This window comes from Ursus maritimus, unplaced genomic scaffold, assembly GCF_017311325.1.
Source record: "Ursus maritimus isolate PB19 unplaced genomic scaffold, ASM1731132v1 scaffold_36, whole genome shotgun sequence".
Classification (NCBI taxonomy): domain Eukaryota; kingdom Metazoa; phylum Chordata; class Mammalia; order Carnivora; family Ursidae; genus Ursus; species Ursus maritimus.
The window spans coordinates 24,216,978-24,240,558 of record NW_024426230.1 but is presented as its reverse complement, the minus strand read 5'-3'; the positions used below and the strand labels follow the sequence as shown (position 1 = coordinate 24,240,558).

General features: G+C 37.9%; 1 protein-coding gene across 2 annotated transcripts in view; it reads right to left on the bottom strand.

Annotated features, from left to right (window-relative positions):
- The window catches only part of ATL1 (atlastin GTPase 1), a 66,824-nt gene extending 43,580 nt beyond the window's left edge, over positions 1-23,244 (bottom strand). For both annotated transcript variants that reach the window (XM_008693194.2, XM_008693202.2), the window contains exon 1: positions 22,624-23,244. In XM_008693194.2, coding sequence (XP_008691416.1) covers positions 22,624-22,657 — 34 coding nt within the window. In that variant the 5' untranslated portion in view covers positions 22,658-23,244. The remainder of the gene's footprint in view (positions 1-22,623) is intronic.
- Positions 23,245-23,581: the final 337 nt, after the last annotated feature.

Genomic DNA, 23,581 nt, shown 5'->3' with positions numbered 1-23,581 from the left:
TAGTGAAAATATGACATAACAAAAACTTGCTTAGAGGAAATTTACACCTTGAAATGTATTTAGTAGAAAAGACTTTGAAAAAGCATAATCTAATATTCATCTTAAGTGAGAAAAAGAATAGCATATTAAATGCAAAAAAAAAAAAAGGAGGAAGTAATAAAGATGTCAGAAACCAATGAACTAGAAATAGAGATCAACAAGAATGATTTAATAATCTAAGACTAATCAAACAAAATAAGAGAAAAAAGTCACATATCATCAATTTCAGATATGAAAAAGGGATATCACTACAGATCCTACAGATATTTAAAAGATAATATGAGAAGAATGACATCCGCATCATGGTGACATGAGAACTTTCTTTTTTCTCTCCTCTTTGATTTACAACTAATTGGCCATCTATAACCCCCGCCCCCCAAAAAAAGGAAAGAAAGAAAGGGCCTTTTCCAGGCTTACTAGGACACCCAAGAGATCCATCCATCTGTGCACCAAGAAGTGGGTGGACTGGACCACAGAGGAGGCTGCAGGGAGAAGGAAGAGGCCATGGAGCCTAGGGCTGTAGAGCCTCCAGCATCAAGTACAGCAGCTGGGACCAGGCACAAGCCTTTAAAGAGGTGGGGGGTAAAGGCAGTGAGTTGGGGGGAGGGGTCTGCCAGTCAGGTTCTGCATTCCACAGCTGGAGGGACATTTCTCTCCCTGAGGTAAGACTGCAGTGAATGGGGGGAGGGAAAGGAAAGAGAAGTAGGAACTGAAGGAAAATATCTCCTGTTGCTTGTCTCAGAGTTCTGGCAAAAAAACCACCCAGGGACCTCTGGGACCCCACCTCCTCCATTCAAGGAGTCCCTACTGAGCTGGCCTCCAGCTATGGGCACACCCCAAATCCCAGGTGTTAAGTATGTCCCCCAACTCGAAAGCCACCCACCCTCCTCCCCCCCCCAGCCAGCTTTACGTATATGTAAATACAAAAGAGCTGCTGCAAGGGAAACCAAAACCTTGTGCTATAGTGCCACCTTCTGGAAAACAAAGGAAGACTCCTAATTACCAAACCTGTTGAACTGTTAGAATCAAAGCAAACAAAACCTTGCTTAAATAAGAAAGGTATTTGTAACTTCAAATGTGGTAGCAGGGGCAGTTTTCATCAAACAGCACGAAAAAGTCATGGTAATATGGTATTACATAAAGAAAATGATAATCTTCCAGCAACCAAATGAAAGACATGGATACTGTGATCTGATAAAGAATCCAAAATCACTGTTATTAGAGGTGCCTGGGAGGCTCAGTTGGTTAAGTGTCCAACTCTTGGTTTCAGCTCAGGTAATGATTTCATGGGTCAGATCAAGCCCTGAATTGAGCCATGCATCTGGCTTCTTGCTCAGCGGGGAGTCTGCTTGCAGGTTCTCTCCCTCTGCCCCTTCCCCCACTCGCGCTTGTTCTCTCTCTCTCAAATAAAATAAATAAATCTCTTTAAAAAAATTGCTGTTATGAAAAAATTCAGTGAGCTACAAGAAAACTCAGAAAGGTAAAATAATAATCTCAGAAATAAAATTAATGAACAGGGGCGTCTGGGTGACTCAGTCAGTTAAGCGTCTGCCTTCGGCTCAGGTCACGATCTCAGGGTCCTGGGATAGAGTTCCACATCAGGCTCTCTGCTCAGCGGGGAGTCTGCTTCTCCCTCTCACTCTTCCTCTGTGTTCTCCCTCTCTCTCTAATTAAATAAATAAAATCTTTGAAAAAAAATTAATGAACAGAAGAAGTACTTTACCAGAGACTGAAATTCTTAAAAAAAACCAAACAAACAGCAATTCTGGAACTGGTGAACTCAGTAAATGAAATGAAGAATGAGTTAGAATGCATTGGAAATAGAGATCAGATGGAAGACAGAATTAGCAAGCTAGAAGATAGGAATCTAGAAGTGACTCAGGTGGGATGCCTGGCTGGCTCAGTTGGTAGAGAATGAGACTCTTAATCATGGGGTCATGAGTTCAAGTCCCACATTGGGTGTAGAGCTTGATAATGAAGTCATAGTGTAAAAGCTTTTTTGACATCAAAAATAAGAGGAAGAGTAAAAAGATGGAACTTCTATAGGTGAATGAAGATAAATTGCTATGAGCTGAGAAAAGACTAAAAAGACTAAAAAACATATCTATGAAATGTTTTATGTAACCTTCATGGTAAGCACATAGCAAAATCTAAAGCAGTGATATGAAATTTAAAAAACAGGCGACTAAGCAGAGCACCATGGAAGACCACCAACTTATGAAGGTAGACAGAAACAGAAGGAACCTGAAACAGTGGAGAGAAAAATAACCAGAAGGCAAAAGATAAAATAGCCATAGTAAATCCCTGCATATCTATAATGTAAATGAATTGAATTTACCAAATAAAAGGTACAGAGTGGCTAGATGGATTAAAAAACAAAAACAAGGACAACAAAATAAGACCCAACTATGTGCCGCCCACAGGAGATTCCTTTCCGCTCTAAAGACACACAGCTCAAAGTGAAAGAAGGGAAGATGCTATTCCAAGCACAAGGGAAAAAAGAAGGTGGGAATAGCCATGCTTACATCAGACAAAAAGACTTCAAGTCAAAAAGGACAAGAGACAAAGAAGGTCAGTATATAATGATAGAAAGGCCAGTATATCAGATCATAAATATGTATGTTCCCAAGAGCTACTCACCAAAATAGATTAAGCAAATAGTTATAGATATGGAGGAGAAATAGATAACAATAAGATCATTGTAGGGGACTTCAATACTTGACTATCAGCAATGGATAGATCATCCAGACAGAAAAACACGAGCAGATATTGAAATAGAACGCACTTTAGAGCAAAAGGACTCAATAAACATATATAGAACATTTCATCCAACAGCAGCAGAATACACACTCTTATCAAATGCACACGGTACATTCTCCAAGACAGCTCATAGGATAGGTCACAAAACAAATCTTAGCAAGTTTAAGAACACTGAAATCATGTCAACTATCTTCTCTGACTACCATGGTATGAAACTAGAAATCAACAAGAGGAAAAGTGAGAAGATTGACAAATATGTGGAAACTAAACAATGCACTTCTAAACGAAGCATTGGGCAAAGAAGAAAACAAAAGGGAAATAAAAAATTATCTCATAATAAATGAAAATGTAAATACAACATATCAAATACTGTAGGAGGCAGTAAAAGTGTTCTGAAAGTAAAGTTCATAGCAATAAATGTGTATATTAAGAAATTAGGAGGATCTCAAGAAAAAACTTTACACCTTAAGGAACTAGAAAAAGAAAAACAAATTAAGCCCAAAAATAGCAGAAGGAAGGAAATAGTAAAGATCAGAGCAGAAATAAATAAGCACAGTCCAGAAAAACAGCAGAAAGACCAATGAAATTAAGAGCTGGTTCTTCAAAAAGATACAATTGACAAACCTTTAACTAGACTAAGAAAAACAAGAGAAGAAACTCAAATAAATAAAATTAGAAATGAAAAGGAGACATTACAACTGATACCACAGAAATATATAGAATTGTAAGGAACTACTGTGAACAATTATATACCAACAAATTACATAACCTAAAAGAAATGGATACATTTCCAAAAATGCACAACCTACCAAGACTCAATCAGGAAGAAACAGAAAAACGACCAACAACAAGTAAAGAGCTTAAGTTAGTTATCCAAAAACTGCCATCACAGGAAACTCCAGGACCAGGCAGCTTCTACCAAACATTTAAAGAATTAACACCAATCCTCTTCAATAATAATAATAATAATGAAATAAATAACCCAATTTAAAAATGTGCAAAAGATCTGAACCAACACTTCACTAAGGAAAATACATGGATGGAAAATAAGCACATGAATTTTACTGTGTGTATATTACACATTAATTTTAATAATAAAAATACTATTTACACATCATTATAAAACCTGATAAATCTAGTAATAAATCTAAGTGATGTGCTGGTAAATATTTAACAATAATCTGTTAACAGTGGGAAAAGTTCTGCTTTGTGGTGTTTGCCAATTTTTGTGATATAAATCCTACCATCATGGGCCCTTTCAATCTACCAATGAGACTCGCTGAATGTGGGATTGGGAAGAGATGAATCAGATCAGCTCTCATGAGCTAGTATGAGCTGCTCCAATGTTTCACTGAAATATAATGGAAGGTATTTAAGACCTCTACAGAAAAATATAAAACATTACTAAAAGAGGTGCATACATGTTCTCAGATTAAATGACTGTATTATAAATGTGTCAATGTTCCCCATTGATCCACAGATTGATTATAATACCATACAAATCCTCATAATCTTTCTTATACAAATTGGCAAGTTTCTTTCTTGTATAAATTCTTCTTATACAGATTTACAAGCTCAAATGGAAAGGCAAAGAGACAAGAATAATAAAGACAATCTTGAAGAAGAATAAATTTGGGGGATATCAACTAACAGACACCAAAAGATATTTAAAATCTACAGTAATTCAAACAGGGTGCTTTGTCACAAGGATAGACAAGTAGACAAGTAGACAAATAGAAAAGACTAGAGATTTCAGAAACAAACCCACACATATACAATCATCTGACTTACAGCAAAGGTGTCACTGTAATAAGTGAAGAAAGACAATCTTTTCCAAAAATGATGCTAAGTCAATTGGATATTCATATCGGGGGAAAAAAAAGGAACCTCTACCCCTTCCTTTCACGATAAATAAAAATCAATTCCAAATGAATCTTACACCTAATGTGAAATAGGAAAAGTGGACAAAAGATACAAGTAAGCAACTGACAAAAACCACAATATCAAATGGTTTCGCACATATAAAAACATATTCATTCTCATGTAAATTAAAAATAAAAAGAGATCAATACTTTTTAATATATATCTGATTCACAAAGATCAGAAATATGATAAATCCTTTCATTGGTTGAGATGTATATTTGTATCCTCAGGCACTGCAGGTGGGAATTAAAATGAATATAACATCTCTGGACAACAATTTGGCAAATAGTTATAAAAAATACAAATGAACATAGTCCCTGACCCAGCAATGCTATTTAGAAAAATTCATCCTGATGAACTCGCAAGTATACTACATGAGGGGCAAGTCTTTTATTAACACCACGAGGGTCTCTGGCCCAGTGACTGGAGTTTGACAGTAATTCTTGCTACAAATAAATAAATTAAATAAATAAAAAAGAAAAGAAAAGAAATCATCCTGCTGATATACACATGCAAAACACCAGAAATAATATAAATGCCTACCAACAAGAGACTGAATATTAAACTATGGTTTACCCACCTGTAAAAATAAGGTAGTTACAAAGAATAAGGGGGCTCATTTAAAACAATTGCCTATATATTATGAAAAATAACTCAAGGTATAAAACAATGTGTACAGTATGGCATAGCTGAGGGCACAGTGTGCAGGAGAACGCATTTGGCATGTTGGAGGAACAGGAGGGAGTATGGTAATGGATAGAGCATGTTGGGAAGGTGGTAAGGGGCCAGACCAACAGACTAAGACAAGCGCAGATCTGAAAGGATCTGTAACAGAGTGAATACCGGGGGTGAGAGAAAGAAAAAAGACTTCAGTAGATGTTTGTGTATGATTATCCTTTCCTACTCTACCTTTGTGTACTCGGTGTGAAGGAGACAGGTAACTCCAAACTTTTAGTTTATATCCTTAAGACTTTGGAGAGCTACATATGGACTTTATGTGAAATTATAGGGGCGCCTGGGTGGCTCAGTCAGTTAAGCGTCTGCCTGCAGCTCAGGTCATGGTCCCAGGGTCCTGGGATTGAGCCCCGCATCGGGCTCCCTGCTCAGCGGGGAGCCTGCTTCTCCCTCGCCCTCTGATGCTCCCCTTCTCTCGTTCTCTGTCAAATAAATAAATAAAATCTTTAAAAAAATAAGAAAAGGGAAATTATATAGTTAATGTGGTGTAAATATGCTGTAAAATAAAACAAATACCTGGATCATGACTGTAAAATAATGAAATGGTTTATGGGAAGAAGTCTCATTACAATGTAGGCAAAAAGAACATTAAATATTTCTTTTTGATAAGAAATCTCTAAAAAATACAGAAATAATTTTTTATTAAATGATAGAATGAATCTGTTAAATGTTTATAAATATATAGACATTAGCTTGCATCCCATCTAAAGTTAAGAAAGGCGTCCTATCTGAAACCTATCATAACCATCAATGTATACATATATTCATGCTAATAAACAGTGACATATGAAAACAGGCATTTAGATGAGCTACAACCCAGATATCTACCAACTGATAAATGGATAAACAAAATATGGTATATCCATGCAATGAAATGTTATTTAACAATAAAAAGAAATGCAGGATCAATATATGTACAACATGGATGAATGTTGAAAACACAATGTTAAGTGAAAGAAGCCAGTCAGAAAAGATCACACACTATAGGATTTCCATTTATATGAAACTCCCCAAATAGGCAAATCTATAGAAACAGAAAGTAGATGAGTGGTTGCCTAGGACTGGCGAGTGGGAGGGGTTTGGGAGGTGATGTCTAGGAGGTGCACCTTTTCTTTTGGGGGCTAATGAAATCTTCTAAAATTGGGTGATGAATGCACAACTCTGAATATACTAAAAGCCTCTGAATTGTACACTTTAAATGGGTGAACTGTATAGTACATAATTATATCTCAGTAAAACTGTTAAACTATCTAGAAAAAGTTCAGTTTCTATAAAAAGGTCAAAATTGAAAACACAGATTTAAAATATCTGGAGAACAGAGACTGTCTTACTCAGTTTGTACTTCTTGAAAAAAATTATAAGAAGCTCATACAGTAGGTCCCAATAAATACTTACAATTAGTTTAATATAAAATAACTGAAAAAGTTTCGAGATGCATGGTATTAAGAACAAATCTTATGTGCTTGATTTGTTGTTCATAACTATATTTCAACTAAGCAATTAACATTATCTTTGTTATAAAAGAATCCAAAAATCCTTGCGATGCATGCCAAGTTTCTTTAGCACCAGATTTCTACCCTCTTATATATTGTTTTGCTAAACTAAACTTAGTTCCAATTCCCTGGGCACTATGCATATTTTTAAAAGGGGAAGAAACAGAAAACAGGTTAGAAGCAAACCAGACAGGAATTAGCATTTCACTATGGATGATACAAATGTACGGCTCACACGGAGAGAACCAAAAAACAGTATTGTTTCGCCTCTTTACATATTGGGTCTTATACTCAGTAAAGGGGCTTGTCGGACTTTTCCCTTCTATGGGGTATTCTACATCTCTGGAAGCTGGCCACACAGCTATGAGTTTCTATATGTTGAAAAGGAATCTTTAAAAATTTTAAATATGGAGGAGAATCATTTTAACATACTAAAAATACTATGGGCATGTATCTCTAATTTTCTTAATTGTAAACTTTGAAAAGAATTTATACTTCATCTTTCCAGCAAAAATGAAATCTTACAAGATGATGAACTGTGAGTACATTTGAGCCATTATAGAGAAAAGACACGGCACCTAGGAAATTGTTTCTTGGCAACTGAGATTAAAAGTATAGATTATATTAAACTATTATGCCTCTTTTGAACAAACAAACTTGAAGAGTGACTGAAAACATTTGTCTGAATGACTGAGAATGACTTCAAACATCACAACAAAAGAGAGTTTATATATAAAGGGACAAAGTGAGTTAAGGAAACAAAACAAAATATTAACTCATAAAAATGGATGTCTTAAGAGTGTTTGAGCAAGAACAGAGATATGAGGTACAACGAGGTGAATACACATAGCAGAATTCAGAACACTACTATGCAGACTCTTAGATTGTTCTGTTGTTAGCAATACCTTTGAGGAAGAGGATTACAAGGACTAATGCAGGTCTACAATTTCAGAGTCTTGGAAGGAATAAGTAAGTCATTTAGCAGGCTGTTTATTTATATTAAATATAAAAGTTTTCCATAAACTATTCAAAGGATGCCTCTGGAAGAACAATGCCATCATGATTAAGGCACTGTGTGTGTGTATGTGTGTGTATATATATATATATACAGCAAAAATTAAACCCCATGTGTATATACATACACACACACATATATATTTCATATATGTTCATAAATACGTGAAAAGGCCTAAACAGAGAGATGTGTAACTGATAAAGAGAAGAAATACTAATGGTTAATAGACATAGAGGGGAAAGTTCAGTCTTGCTGGTAACTGGAGAAATGCTAATTAAGGGAGATAAACTTTTTAGCTATCATAACTTGCAAAGGTTAAAAAATATATACACTTGACCCTTGAACAACATGGGGGGGTTAGGGGTGCCAACCCCCTACAAACTCAAAAATGCACATACAACTTCTGACTCTCCAAAAAATTAACTATTAATAGCCTACAATTAGCCAGAAGTCTTACCAATAATAACAGCAGTTGATTAACACATATTTTCTATGCCACAGGTATTATATACTCTATTCTTACAATAATGTTAGAGAAAAGATAATGTAATTAAGAAAATCAGAAGGAAGAGGAAATACATTTACAGTACTATTATTAAAAAAAAAACTTTGGGGCACCTGGGTGGCTCAGTCGGTTAAGCATCTGACCTTGATTTTGGCTCAGGTCATGGTCTCGGGGTCGTGGGACTGAGCTCTGCTTAAGTCTGCTTAAGATTCTCTCCCTCTCTCCCTACCCACCCCAACTTGTGCATGCACACACTCTCTAATTTAAGATAAATCTTAAAAAAAAAAAACCCAAAACTCGGCATGTGTTACCAGCACATTTCAAACCCATGTTGTTCAAAGGCAAACTGTATACTTAGAGTTGGAAACATTCAAAAACATTTGAAAATAAATATATCCTTTAATAAAACAATTCAATTTTCAGGAATTTATCCTAAGGAAATTATTGGGACTGTGCATATGTATTTATGTGCAAAAGAGTTCATTATAACATTATTTATAAAAATGACAAACTAGAAATACTCTAAACACCTAACTGTAGGATACTGTAAATAAATTATGTCACAGCTACATTAAACTATGAAGCCATTTGAAATCATGTTATAGAAAAATACCTAATCATAAGCATGTAAGAAAATATGTTGACATATTTTAAGAAAAAAAGCAGATGGGAAATATCATTCCCATTAAGGAAAACAAACAAATAAACATGCATTTATAGTCACTGAAAAAAAGTCAATTTTAGAAGTACTTGGTTTCTAAGCAATTGTCTGGTCCTTTAATCATCTTTGAGTCAGCTATTTGGAAACTGTTGGTTCCCCTTTCTGCCATGAACATTGCCATGCTCAGGTCTTCTCCATATTGCAGGGAATGGAAGTGTGAGAACTATGGCACTACAGTTCTTATAATCCCTTCTTAGCTGAGTTCTGATTTAGATTTTGTCCATGAAAGGCACTCATGACCTTTGGAAGACACAGGAAATAAGAAACTTCTATTGTCTTCTAATAGAATGGATAGATATGAGAGCAGATAGCACATGCCAAAGGTATGGAATTTTACGAATTCATGGCCAGTGGCTACCATCTTGTCCAGATGGTCAGGTACCTCAAAGAAGTATGTGTTTGGACCTTTGGAATGGGCACAGAGTGTAAGTATATTCAGTCCCATTTGAATATTCACCAGAGGGCATTCACTTCAGAGGAAGTGCTAAAAAATCAGATGGAGGGGCGCCTGGGTGGCTGGGTCGTTCAGTGTCTGCCTTCGGCTCAGGGCGTGATCCCGGGGTTCTGGGATCAAGCCCTACATCAGGCTCCTCTGCTGGGAGCCTGCTTCTTCCTCTCCCACTCCCCCTGCCTGTGTTCCTCTCTCCCTGGCTGTCTCTGTCTCTGTCAAATAAATAAATAAAATCTTAAAAAAAAAAAAAATCAGATGGATAAGATGACTCATTTTGTGGATATCAGTTAGCCTCCTACTCCAGCCACTTCTCAGTAGGCCCACAAACTAAATCAGCAAAAGAAATATGAAGCATCTAGGGGTGCCTGGGGGGCTTAGCCGGTTAAGCGTCTGCCTTCGGGATAGGTGATGATCCTGGGGTCCCCTGCTCAGCGGGGAGCCTGCTTCTTCCTCTCCCTCTGACCCTCCCCCTTGCTTGTGCTCTTACTCGCGTGCTCGCTTGCTCTCAAATGAATAAGTAAAAATCTTTTTAAAAAAGAAAGAAATATGACGCACCTATGTTAATCAAACAAAATAGACTTTGGGGCAAAAAAAATTACTCCAGATAAAGAGGCTCACTACATAGAAATAAAAGGCTCAATTCATCAGGAAGATGTAACAGGCCCACATTTGTACGCATCTAACAACATAGCTCAAAAGTTAGTAAGAGCTTGACAGAAGACCAAGGGGAAATTGACAAATCCACTGTCATCTTTTAAAATCTCCACCAGAATTTTAAAGTATCTATCAGATATCAGTATCTGATAGATCTAACGGTCCGGAAATCAAGAGTATGGAAGGCATGAACGTGCATTTAGTAAGCTTGAGCTATATAAAATTACTGAACTATACATTGTACACCTGAAACTAACGTTATATGTCAACAATAGTGGAATTAAAATTTAAAAAGTGATTTGACAGTAAGTATAACCTTTAAGTACTTTATATTAATTCATGCATCTTTAAAACAAACCCATTCATTTATCATTCTTCAAAAAAAAAATAAGCTTGAGCCAGCAAATATATATAGCATGCTGTATCAAAAATTAGAAAACATAAAATGCTTTTCAGGCTTTTGTGGAATATTTGTATTAACATGTACTAGGACATAAAGCAAGTTTCAACAAAGCCCACAGCATGGGTGCACAGCATGGGTATTCTATAAACACCCAATATTGTAGCAACTAACTGTATGTGGCTCTTTAAATTAAATTAATTAAAATTAAATAAAAGTAAGTATTTGGTCCTCATCCTCACTAACCATACTCCAATTGCTCAAAAGACATATACAGCTTGTGGCTACCATATTGGACAGTATAGATATGGAACATTTTTATGACCATAAAAGGTGGTCTGCTATACAATATTGACTAGAGAAAGATTAAGTATGAAATCAGTAGCAAAAATTTAGAAAAAGCCATACTTTTTAAAAAAAGATTTTAGTTTTAAGTAATCTCTATACCCAATGTGAGGTTTGAACTCACAACCCTGAGATCAAGAGCCAGGCATCCTAAAAATCCGTACTTTCTATATATTCATGAATAAAGGTACAAATCACTGTAGATATTTAAAATACTTGAAACTAAATGAGAAATAATCTAATACATACCAACATATATAGGATACAGCAAAACTGGTAGAGAAAACCTATAGCCCTAAATTCACATATTAGAAAAAGAAGACAAGCTGAAAATTAATGAGTTCAATATCCAACTTTTTAAGTTAAAAAGAGAATATAGAATGAAACCAAAGAAAATACAAAAAGGAAATAATATTAAATAAAATATAAAAGAAAGGAAGAAGGAGGGATTAAACAATAAAAAATATAATAAGGAAAGCACAAATAAAATTAAGTAGAGAAAATAACAAACATTAAGAACAACCTTATGCCAAGTTGATGAAATGGACAGATTCCAAGAAAAATACAAATTACTAAAACTGACTCAGGAAGAAATAGAAAGCTTTAATTGTCCCAAAACCAATATTGAAGTCGAATCAATGGTTCAAAAACTTACTATAAAGAAAACAGCAGGTCCAGGTAGTTTAAGACTCATTTTCCCAAACTGGATCAGTCTAATCTTATATATTCCTTCCTAGGCTTGCCAGGAAGACAAAATTACTTCAACACAGAAGATATTTTATTTTACTTGGTTTTTTTGAAAGATTTTGTTTATTTATTTGAGAGAGAGAGAACAAGCAGAGAGGAGAGAGAGAAGCAGACTCCCCGCTTAGCAGGGAGCCTGATGCGGGGCTCAATCCCAGGACCCCAGAATCATGACCTGAGCTGAAGGCAGACACCCAACTGACTGAGCCACCCAGGTGCCCCAACACAGAAAATATTTTAATGTAATTAAACATATGAACAAATTAAAGAATAAGAACCAAATGATTATTTCAATAAATACAGAAAGAACATTCATTATAATTCCATATCCAGTGATGACTTTTAAAAAGACTTTTATTTAGGAAAAAAGGAGACCATTCTTATTCTAACTAAGATAAAAAAAGACTTAAAAGATAAAGATTAAAAAAGAATGAATAAAGCTGTCATTATTGCAGGTGATATGCTTCCTTATGTAGAAAATTCTATAGAATCAAATTGATTCTATAGAATCAATTTTGTAAGGTTGCTAGATATAAGGTAAATATGTGAAATTCAACTGCATTTTTAGGTGCTATTAATAGCCAATAAAAAATATAACAGGGAAAAAAATCATAGCAACAAAAAAATATAAGGAACATAAGAATAGATCTAACAAAGGCCAGTCCTTCAAGGAAGATTTTTAAATTACTGAAAGACATCAAAAATCTAAATAAATGAAGAAATATACCATGTACATGAATAGGAATATTCAGTATAGTAAAAATCTTGATTCTAATCAAATTAATCAACAAACTAAATACAACTTTTTTAAAAGATTTTATTTATTTGAGAGAGAGACAGGAAGAGCACGAGTGGGGAGAGGGGCAAAGGAAGAGGGAGAGAGAATCCCAAGCAGACTCCCTGCTGATTGTGCAGCCCAACACGGGGCCTGATCCCAAGACCCTGAGATCATGACCTGAGCCAAAGTCAGGCATGTAAGTGACTGAGCAACCCAGGCGTCCCTTAACTGAATGCAATTTTAATTTAAAAAAACCCATTTGGGCTTTCCAAAGAACACAAAAACCTGATTCTAAAATTTTATGCAGAACCAAAAAGCCAAGAATAAAGAATAGTTCAAAGCATACTTAAATAAGATCACAATGAAACAATCTGTTGTACCATATATGAAGATACTATGAAACCACAGTAAATAAAATAGTGTGTTACTGACACAGGGATAGACAGACAAATAGCACTGTAACACAGTAAGAAGCCCAGAAACTGACCCACTCATATCCAGGAATAATATCTGACAATACAGTTTGGAGATCAATGGGCAAAAAGGTGGATTACTCAATAATGGGCCTGGGACTCTTGGTTATCCATGTGGAAAAAAATTCAAAAAGATTCTATTTCACACTATCCATAAAAATAAAATCCAAATGGTCCTAGAGCTTAAAATGAAGTTGGGAAGATAGCAGAGTAGGAAGCACCAAGAGAATAATTCCACTGACAGAATCTATCAGATGTAACTATTGGAACTCTGGAATTTGTTGAAGTCTTACAACTTCCAGGGGAAGGCTTGAATGGTGAAACACTGCAGTCAATTTCAGTCAAGTCCAACTCTTAGGTCAGCAGCAGCTACTGACCCTCCCCCCTCAGCTCTGTGGCACGCAGTTATGCACATGTTCCCACAGCAGCTTACACACAGCTTGCAGAAGTCAGGACTCTGTCCTCCAAAAACTGGGGATCTGTGTTCCTATTGCTGATTACTGCTTCTTATCACAAGGGTGCAGACATAGAGGTGGACAGTTGTATTCTCCCCTATTGCTGACTGTCCCTTCCTTCTAGTGAAGTGACTTCCAGGAGATTTAAAGGGCCAGTACTTTTTTTCCCTTCTTCAGTTTCCACTTTTTCCTTTTTTGAGAGTCAGACATTAAAGATTAGGGTATTCAAAAGCAACTACATATACACAGAAAATCAGAAACTCACCACACATGCCCAGGAAAAGGCCCATGCTAAAAAAAGACCTGAGAAGACCTGAAGCTTACACCTCAGGCTGATCCTCAGCATAAAGACATCTTATAACTATTAAAACAAAAACAAAACCAAAAAACCCCAAACCCAGAAAACCCTGGGGAAGGAGGATAATCTGACTTTCTTACTCCTTATTACATTATTAGATTCAAATGTCTAGTCTTCAATAACAAAAACCACAAGGCATACAAAGAAATAGGAAGATACGACCCATTCAAAGGAAAAACAATAAATCAACAGAAACTATTCCAGAGAAAGACCAGATGGTGAACCTACTAGACAAACACCTTATTAAAATGACTGTCTTAAAGATGTTCCAAGAACTAAAAGAAAATGCAGAGAAAGTCAAGAAAACAATGACTGAACAAAATGGAAATAACAATAAAGAAGTAGGAGACCTAAAAGAAAGCAAAAAGAAATTCTAGAGCTGAAAAGTGAAGTAACCAAATTGAAAAGCTCACAAGAGAGATTCCTAGGGATATTTGAGCAGACAGAGGAAAGAACCCACAGCTGAAGAGAGGGCAATCAAAATACTCGGGGCTGCAGAAAAGAAAGAAAAAAGTTTGAAGAAAAGTCAACAGAGCCTAAGGGACCTGTGGGACACCATCAAGCAGACCAACATACGAATTGTAAGAGTAGCGGAAGGAGAAGAGAGAAAAAGGGGTAAAGACATTTTTTGAAGAAACAATGTCCTAAACCTCCCAAACTTGATAAAAGACATGAGTATAAACATTTAAGGCTTAACTAACTCCAAGCAGGATAAACTTAAAGAGACCCACACTGAGACACATTATAATCAAATTGTCAAAAGACAAAGGCAAAGACAGAAGTTTGAAAGCAACTGACATCACGTGCAAAGAATCCTCAAGAATATCCGATTTCTCGTAAGAAACTTTGGAGGCCAGAATAGAAAACAGTGAGTGGGCTGATGTATTCAAAGTGCTTTAAAACAAACAAAAAAATCCCCCCAAAAAAACAGAAAAAACCTGTCAACAAAGAATCTTATGTTTGGCAAAATTGTCTTTCAAAAGTGAGAGAGACATTAAGACAATTCTCAAATAAACAAAAGCTGAGGAAGTTTGTTACCACCATACTTGCCCTGCAAGAAATGCTAAAGGGAGTCCTGTAGGGTTGAAATGAAAGCACACTGGACAGTAACTCAAAACCATCCAAAGAAATAAAAATCTCAGTAAAGGTAAATACATGGGCAATTATGAAAGCTAGGATTACTAGAACATTTTATAACTCCTTTGTTTGCTACACAATTTAAGAGACCAATATATTTAGGGGCGCCTGGGTGGCGCAGTTGTTAAGCGTCTGCCTTCGACTCAGGGCGTTATGCCGGCGTTCTGGGATCGAGCCCCACATCAGGCCTCTCTGCTAGGAGCCTGCTTCTTCCTCTCCTACTCCCCCTGCTTGTGTTCCCTCTCTCGCTGGCTGTCTCTCTCTGTGTCAAATAAATAAAATCTTAAAAAAAAAAAAAAGAGACCAATATATTTAAAAAATATATTAGTCTAAAGACAAGTGTTATTATAATTTTTGTTTGTAGCTTCACATTTTGTTTTCTAAATAATTTAAGGGACTAATGCATTTTTTTAATTAAAGTATAGTTGATACACAATGTTACACTGGTTTCAGGTGTACAATATAATGATTCCACAAGTATATACATTAGGCTATGTTTACCACACGTGTAGCTACCATCAGTCACTATACAACCCTATTACAATATCATTGATTATGTTCCTTATGCTGTACCTTTGTCCCCATGACCTTTTCATCCCATAACTGGAAGCTTGTATCACCCCCTCCCCTTTACCCATTTTGTTCATCTTCCCCACCCACCTTCCCTCTGGCAACTATAAGTTTGTTCTCTGTATTTATAGGACTGGTTCAGCTCTTTGTTTATCCACTTGTTTGTTTTTTAGATTCCACATATAAGTGAAATTATATGGTATTTGTCTTTCTGTCTCATTTATTTCATTTAGCATAATACCTTCTAGGTCCATTCATGTTGTCCAAATGGCAAGATCCCATCCTTTTATAGCTAAATAATATTCTAGTGTGTGGAATATTATTACACATACACACATACATATGGAATTAGTGTTTTCATTTTCTTTGGGTAAATACTCAAGTAGTGGAATTATGGGATCATATTGTATTTCTATTTTTAATTTTTTAAGGAACCTCCATACTGTTTTCCACAGTGGCTGTATCAATTTACATTCCCACCAACTGTGTGTGAGGGTTCCTTTTTCTCCACGTTTTTTGCCAACACTTGTTACTTCTTGTCTTTTTTATTCTAGCCCTTCTGACAAGTATAAGGTGATATCTCATTGTGGTTTTGATTTGCATTTCCTAATGATTAGTGATGCTGAGCATCTTTTCATGTGTCTGTGGCCATCTGTAGGTCCTCTTTGGCGACTAATGCATTTAAAAAAAGCTATTAGTTTATGTTTTTGTCCACATACTATATAAAGATGTAACCGTGTGACATCAGTAGCTAAAAGGGATGCAAACGGAGCTATAAAGGAGCGGAGTTTTTGTATGTTATTGAAGTTAAACTGATATAATTTCCAATTAGAGATATATAACCTTAGGATATTAAATATAATTCTTATGGTAACCTCGAAGAAAATAGTTCTAGAATGCCTTAATTCAGGTTGCTATCACAAAACACCACAGACCGGGTAGTTTATAAGTGTTGTTGGTTTTTTTTTTTTTTTTTTAAGATTTTATTTGAGAGAGAGAGCATGAGTGGGGAGGGGAGCAGAGGGAGAGGTAGACTCCCCGCTGAACTCAATCCCTGGACTCCAGGATCATGACCTGAGCCGAAGGCAGACGCTAAACAGACTGAGCCACCCAGGTGCCCCTGCACTGGGTAGTTTAGAAACAACGAAATTTAGTTCTCGATTCTGGAGGTTAAAGGACTAAGATCAGGGTGCCAGCATGGTCAGGAGTACCTTCTTCCAAGTCACAGACTCCTCATTGTATCCTGGCATGGTGGAAGGGGTGAGGGAACTCTGTGTGGCCTCTTTTAAGAGAGCATGGTTAATCCCATTCATCTCATTCAGAGGACTCCCCTCTCATGACCTAAACCATCTTCTAATGACCCCACTTCCTAAGACTATCACACTGGATATTAGGATTTCAACATATGAATTTTGGAGGGTACCAATATTCAGACCATAACATATACCGTACACAAGAAATAAATGATATGAGAATTAAAATGGTACACTACAAAAAAGTCAACTAAACACATAAGGGCAGTAATCAGGAAAGGAGGGACAAAAAAGCTAAAAGGCACATAGAAAAAACCACAACGAAATACCATTTTCACATCTATTATCAAGTATGGGTGAGGATGTAAAATGAACAAAAATACGTTGTGGAAAAATGCATACTCTAGATTCCATTTTATATTAGGTTCTTAAAAATGTATGTTTGATGTATACATGTTAAAAATGATCAGGAAATGAGAAACACCAAAGTTATGAAAGGGTTTATCTTTGGGAGGAGAGTAAGGAAGGACACATAAGCAATGTCAAATACTGATAAAGTTTTATTTCTTCAGTTGGGAGGGAGCAGACAGATTCTCATTACCATTCCCTTCAAAAGTAAACATCTATGTTTTATATGTTCGTTTGTGCAGATATATTTCATGCAACTTTATAAAAAGAGAAAGAGCCTCTAAATTCAAAAACACTCCAACATTTTTATGACTAAAATTATCTTACAGATCATTTTTCCTGATGATCACAGGTTCTGTTTAGAGTCTAGTCACTGGTTCTAAAGATCACAAAGGCTCTAGAGTTTGAAACGGAACAAAGATAAACCCAGCAGTCATCAAGACAAGGTGTAAGAAGATATAAAGTATAAAAAAATATATACACACAAGAAAATGTATTTGAAAAAAGATATAGGGAAGGCAAATTAAATTAGTGTGATGGGAGGGGAGAGTCTGTAGGGGAAGTATGTATGACTCAGTAGAAATTTTATTTTGTTTTAGGAGGAATAGATAGATACAGAATGAGGCAAGTAAAAAGGGACAAGTGGTCTCCTTTCAAGAAAAACAGAATACAGCCAATTGGAAAAGAAAGAGCAGGAAGTAACTATACTATACTCAAGATCGCTTTTAATCTTACCTCAAAAAACAACAAAAAAAAGAAACCTAAAAATTAATGTTCGATCAATGCCTTTTCAACAAATAGACACTCCCTACACTTACTTAAGCTAAGATAGTTCTTTTTTTTTTTTTTTAAGTAAGGGCAGAAAAAGCTGACATACAAATATTATTTTTCGAAAGTAACATTGCACTGACAGTTTCTGTTACATTGTAGAAAACCCAAATTCCCATGTGGACTCCCAAATTATAAGCAATTGCAATTAACAAAAACAAAGGATGCATTTCGGTTTTGTTTCTCGTAGTACTTAAACTCTAAGCCCAACATTGAAAGACTGCTTTCTGGGCTACTGCCTCTGATAGTCATCTGAATCTTTTCTTTTTCACACTAGTACATTCTTTGCCTTCTTTTCTAGTCCAAAGCGATCAAGTTTATAGAGCACTGATTTCTTTTACTAGCTTAAACCTAGACAGGCTTGTTGCGGGAACTTTTGGGCATATTATTTGGTTCTTTGTCTTCATCACATAGACTGGGGAAGCAAAAAACCCTAAATTTAAATCTTGATCTATAACTTATATAAATTATGGGACCTCTGGCACATTTCCTCATGCTGAGTCTCGGATTTCTTATATATTAAAATGCAAATAATAATGTCTACTTCTGAAGAATGGACTTTTAAGTGCTCAATTTTATTTAAACTTCTGGTTCAGGAGCATCTGAGTGGCTCAGTTGGTTAAGTGCCTGCCTTCGGCTCAGGTCATAATCGCAGAGTCCTGGGATCAGAGCCCCCCATCGCAACAGGCTCCCTGCTCAGCGGGGAGTCTTCTTCTTCTTCTCCCTCTGCCCTTCCCCCTGCTCATGATCTCTCTCACTCACTTTCTCTCTTTCAAATAAATAAATAAAATTGTAAAAAAATTAAAAAAATAAACTTCTGGCTCGGTGCTGATTTACATGCAGGTGTTGGGATTCTTAGTTCTCCTCACAGACCTGCTTCTCAGTTGTATCTCTGGGTATGACCCTCAACCACCCCCTCGATTCTGGGTGTCAGCAGAGATGCTTTTCTGCTTCGTAGTTTCCACGATCTTATTAGAACCTAACAGGTCTCTGACTATTCAGATAAAAATATTAGCTGTGATACGGTCCTAGAGAATTCTTATCTGAATTTTAGGTTTCCTGTACAGATTTTGCAGATCTCTCTTGCCCTTTTCTTGGAAATCACTATATTTTCCAATTCTGGATTGTCTACCTTTGACCTCCACCCACTGCCTTCCAACTTGTCTGAAAAGTATCTAGCTAGATGACAAGGTTAGTTCACTGTCACTTATTACCTGAGTTTTTTCTCATAACAGACCTCCAGCTTCTACAAGAGCCTGTTTTCCCTTTACCTTTACACTATGCCCTATTATCTTATATAACATTCCACAGTATTGAGGCGCTGGGTGGCTCAATCAGTTAAACATCTGCCTTCGGCTCAGGTCCTGATCTCAGGGTTCTGGGCTCGAGCCCCACATCAGGCTCCCTGCTCCACGGGGAGACTGCTTCTCCCTCTGCCCTTCCCACTGCTTGTGCACGCATGCTCTCTCGCTCAAATAAATAGCATCTTTTAAAAAATTCTACAGTATTATGTTATAGAAAATAAATTAGAAGACAACCCTATGTTCTAATTTCAGTCCTCTTACTAAATATGTGACTTTTACCAAGTTACTTAACCTACCTGAGTCTCAGGGTTTTTTTACTTGCAAAAGACTATGTCCAGCCAACTGAAGAAGCCCAAGATCAAACGCAATAATGCAGGTGACTGTGCCTTGAAAACTGTAGTTGTACACAGTGCAGAAGGTATTACCAATTCAGTAAAGAATCAGTACAGTACAGTGGTGAAGATAAGAGAATCTGAAGTCAAGCCACCAGAGTTGGAACCCTGGCTCTATCGTTTACCTTTGGTATGTGAAATAAGGAGTATAGTGCCTGCTTCGTATGATATTAGCTCAATGGCATTAGCTATCATTGTTATTATTAAATGCCCACTACGTGTTAGGTACTGCACTAGGCGCTAGTAATAAAACGGAATCAGGACAGACATGGCTAACATCTTCATCAAAAACCTCTGTTGCCTACTCTATAGGCTATCTTTTTCTAAGTCATTTATGTATTTATGTTATACATACTTTATAGCAAAGAAAAATCTGAGTAGTAAAGCATTTCCGTAGAGCATCAAGACTCCACAATTCAAATATTTCTTTTCTGTGAAAATATCCAGTGAACACTGGACTTTAGTGGAACACAGTGGAACATAGTGACTTTAGTATTTCTTTTCCTAATTCATCACTTGAGTTGAGACTCTTGATGACTTCTGGGTAAACTGTCTGGGACATGTTTCATCAAATATAAATAATCCAATGCTTGTCAATCACCTAAAATGCTAATTAAAAGGCAGATTCCGAGACCCCATTTCAGACCTATTGATTGAAAACCTGACTGATTTGCAGTGACATGGATGGAGCTAGAGAGCATTATGCTAAGCGAAATAAATCAGAGAAAGACAAATACCATATGATTTCATTCATATGTGGAATTTAAGAAACAAAACAAATGAGCAAAGGGAAAAAAGAGAGAGAGAGATAAACTAAGAAACAGACTCAACTCTAGAGAACAAACTGATGGTTACCAGAGGAGAGGGGAGTGGGGGGATGGGTTAAATAGGTGATGGGGATGAAGGAAGGCACTTGTCATGATGAGCACCGGGTGATGTATGGAACTGTTGAATCACTATATTGTACACCTGAAATTAATATCACACTGTATGTTAACTAACTGGAATTAAAATAAAAACTTAAAAAAATAAAAATAAAAAAAATAATTTAAAAAAAGAAAGAAAAGAAAAGCCCTGGCTGGAAGATGTGGGAATATGCATTTCTAATAAGTTCCCAATGTGATTTTTATGCAAATTCCATTTGAGAACCACATCCCCAAGACAGAAAAAAACCTCCACTATATAAGAAATCTGTACCCAAAGAAATACTGAAGAATAATGATCCAAAGCTTCACTAAAGAGAGAAATTTTAATCCTTAGGATAAATTTTCACACCGTGTCTTTTAACAGGGTTGGGTCAACAACGCACAGAGATGAAGACCAAAACTGACTTGAACATACATACCTTCACTGTGTTCAAGAAATTCCTACTCTAGAGGCCAAGGAAAAGGGTGGTGGTAGGAGGACACTGAGAAAGCTTACTCATAATTTCATAAGAAGCAAAGAAAACCGTGTTACTGCAATAGTCACACTTACTAAAACTGGGGTTTGGTAATCTCAGAAAATGGAACCGCCTTCTTTTAAATTCAGACAACTAACGACAGACCTCCCCGCACCAACTCCCCCCACCTACCACAAACCTTGGATAATCTCTCCAATGTAAACCTTTCCTAGTGGGAGTGAAGTTGGTCCTGTGACCAAAGAGTCAACGAGAAATATGGTCTTTTGATAAAAGTCAGCCAAAAACAACCAATTAAAATATAAATTTATACCTGTTGGTCTGAAGGACATATAAGAGATCTCATTGAGACGCAGAAGACAATCAAGGAGCTCCAAACTCCTAGTGGATGTAAACTTTCCAAGTAACAACTTAAAGCGAATGAACAAAATATTTACCCACCAAGGAACAGTGACCTAAGATCTGCTCTGGTTCAGATAATAAAATGCCCTGAAACGAAATGCCTTTCATTCCTAAGATGGTAGTGGGGCTAGCACCGTGACTGGAAGAAAACGGGAGCCTAAGGCAGAGAAAGACGCCCATCTGCCCACACTATCCTTCCTGAACCGAATCTGGAGCAGCGGAGCGGGCGGGGCCGCGATTTCTCCTGCATCACGGCGTTCTCTCTTCTCCGCCTGCGTGAGCGCCGCCCACCCACTCGCGGCGTGAACCCACGGGGCCTAGCCTCTCCTCCCCCCGCCCCTCGGCCTGGTGCTGAATCATGAGTCCAATATCTCCAAAAGGTAAAACCAAAGAACAATGCCACCCTTAGGGCTGGCCTGAACGGGGTACCAGGCTGGGGTGGAGCAGCGGCTGGAAACCACAACTCTGCTTCCCTTCTTCCCAAATTCCCCACCCAAGCCCCACATTAAAACACATACTGCAGTGCCGGGGGACTCCCCAGCGAGCGCCCCTTCTCCTGGGCTGCTCAGGTCCGCAAGGCTCCCACCGGGCCGGCGCGCTCTGCCTCATTGTTCCAGCACGCCGCCCGCTCGGGAGCCCGCGCCCCGCCAGGCGGAAGGGGGTGGAGGTTAGGGCTGCCCACCCCCTCGCCCCTCACCCCCTCGGCTGGGTAACAACAGCCCCTGCCTACCCTCCTCGCCTTCCTGCCAACCGATCGCTGAAGCGGAACCAACGAGTCCCCGGGAGGCCACCGGCGGGTGCTGTCCAAATGCTGCGGGGAGGAGGACCGAGGGTGGAGACGGGGGGAGAAGCAGGGGGCTCCGGCCTGCGAGAAGCGGCAGCCCTCCCCCACAGCGCGATTCCGGCCACACCGGTACCGCTCGGCCAAGCTTTCTCCCGCCTGCAGGGAGCCGCTCGGTTGTGGCCGGTCTCCCAGCCCCGGACTCTGGCGCCCATCAGCCCTTGGCCCTCTCGTCCCCAGAAGCAGAAAGCAGAGGGCTAGTCCCCACGCAGGCTGCAGAAGTCCGCGTGTGCTACTCACCCCAACTGTTTCTGTCCCTGCGGTTCTTGGCCATGGTGGTCTGGGGACTGGCGGCGGCGAGGCGCTCTCACTGCGCTGGCTCTTCTCCCGGGCCGCAGGTTGCTGGCGGTGGGAGGCTCTGTGCCCGCGCTGGGCGCAGTTGTCTCCGACTCGGAGGATGTTGCTGTGGCGCTGGTGGGGAGGAGTGGGGAGGAGAAGGGAGGAGACAGCGGATGAACCAAGCTCAGCATCACAAGCCCGAGTTCACACACATATCGGCGTCACACCCTCCCTACCTCAGCCCACCCCCAGAGCATGAAGACAGGGGCAGACGACGTACTGCAACCTTTTCAATGGAAAACACACATACAAATAAACAGCACCCCTCACACACACTCCCGAAGAATTGAACAGCATTAGCCCGTCGCAGAAATACACAAACCAATATACTGCATTATTCTGGAAGCTCAAATACCTGTTTCCTAGAATAGTTACACATTAGTACAGATACGCAGGCAACATTTACGTAGCCAAAGAAATTAAAATAATCAGCATTTATCTGCCAGGCACCATTTCTCCCCATTTTAAAAGCAAGGTCATGTTGGTAAAGAGGGTATCATGCATTTTTGTACCTGTATACTGTACAGGCCTGACTTTTAAAATTAGGACAGCAAAATTTAGATCAACACCAAGATAAATGAAAGCTGGAGATTCATCATAATATGTAACTAACTCAATGTGTAGTGGGCAAAATTTCCACTAGATTTGCAGAGAAGAACTCTGGAATTATATTGCCAAATATTTTAAGTAAAATCATAATACATAGTCTGGGTGAGCCTTGGCAGCCACAAAGGTTGCAGACAATTTTGAATAGAAAGCAAAAGGCAATAAACATTTAACAAAAATATTCTCAATCTCTCCCTTTCCACTAATTTCTTCCTCTCTGCCTGCAAACTCCATTTTTAGTATTCGAGAAACA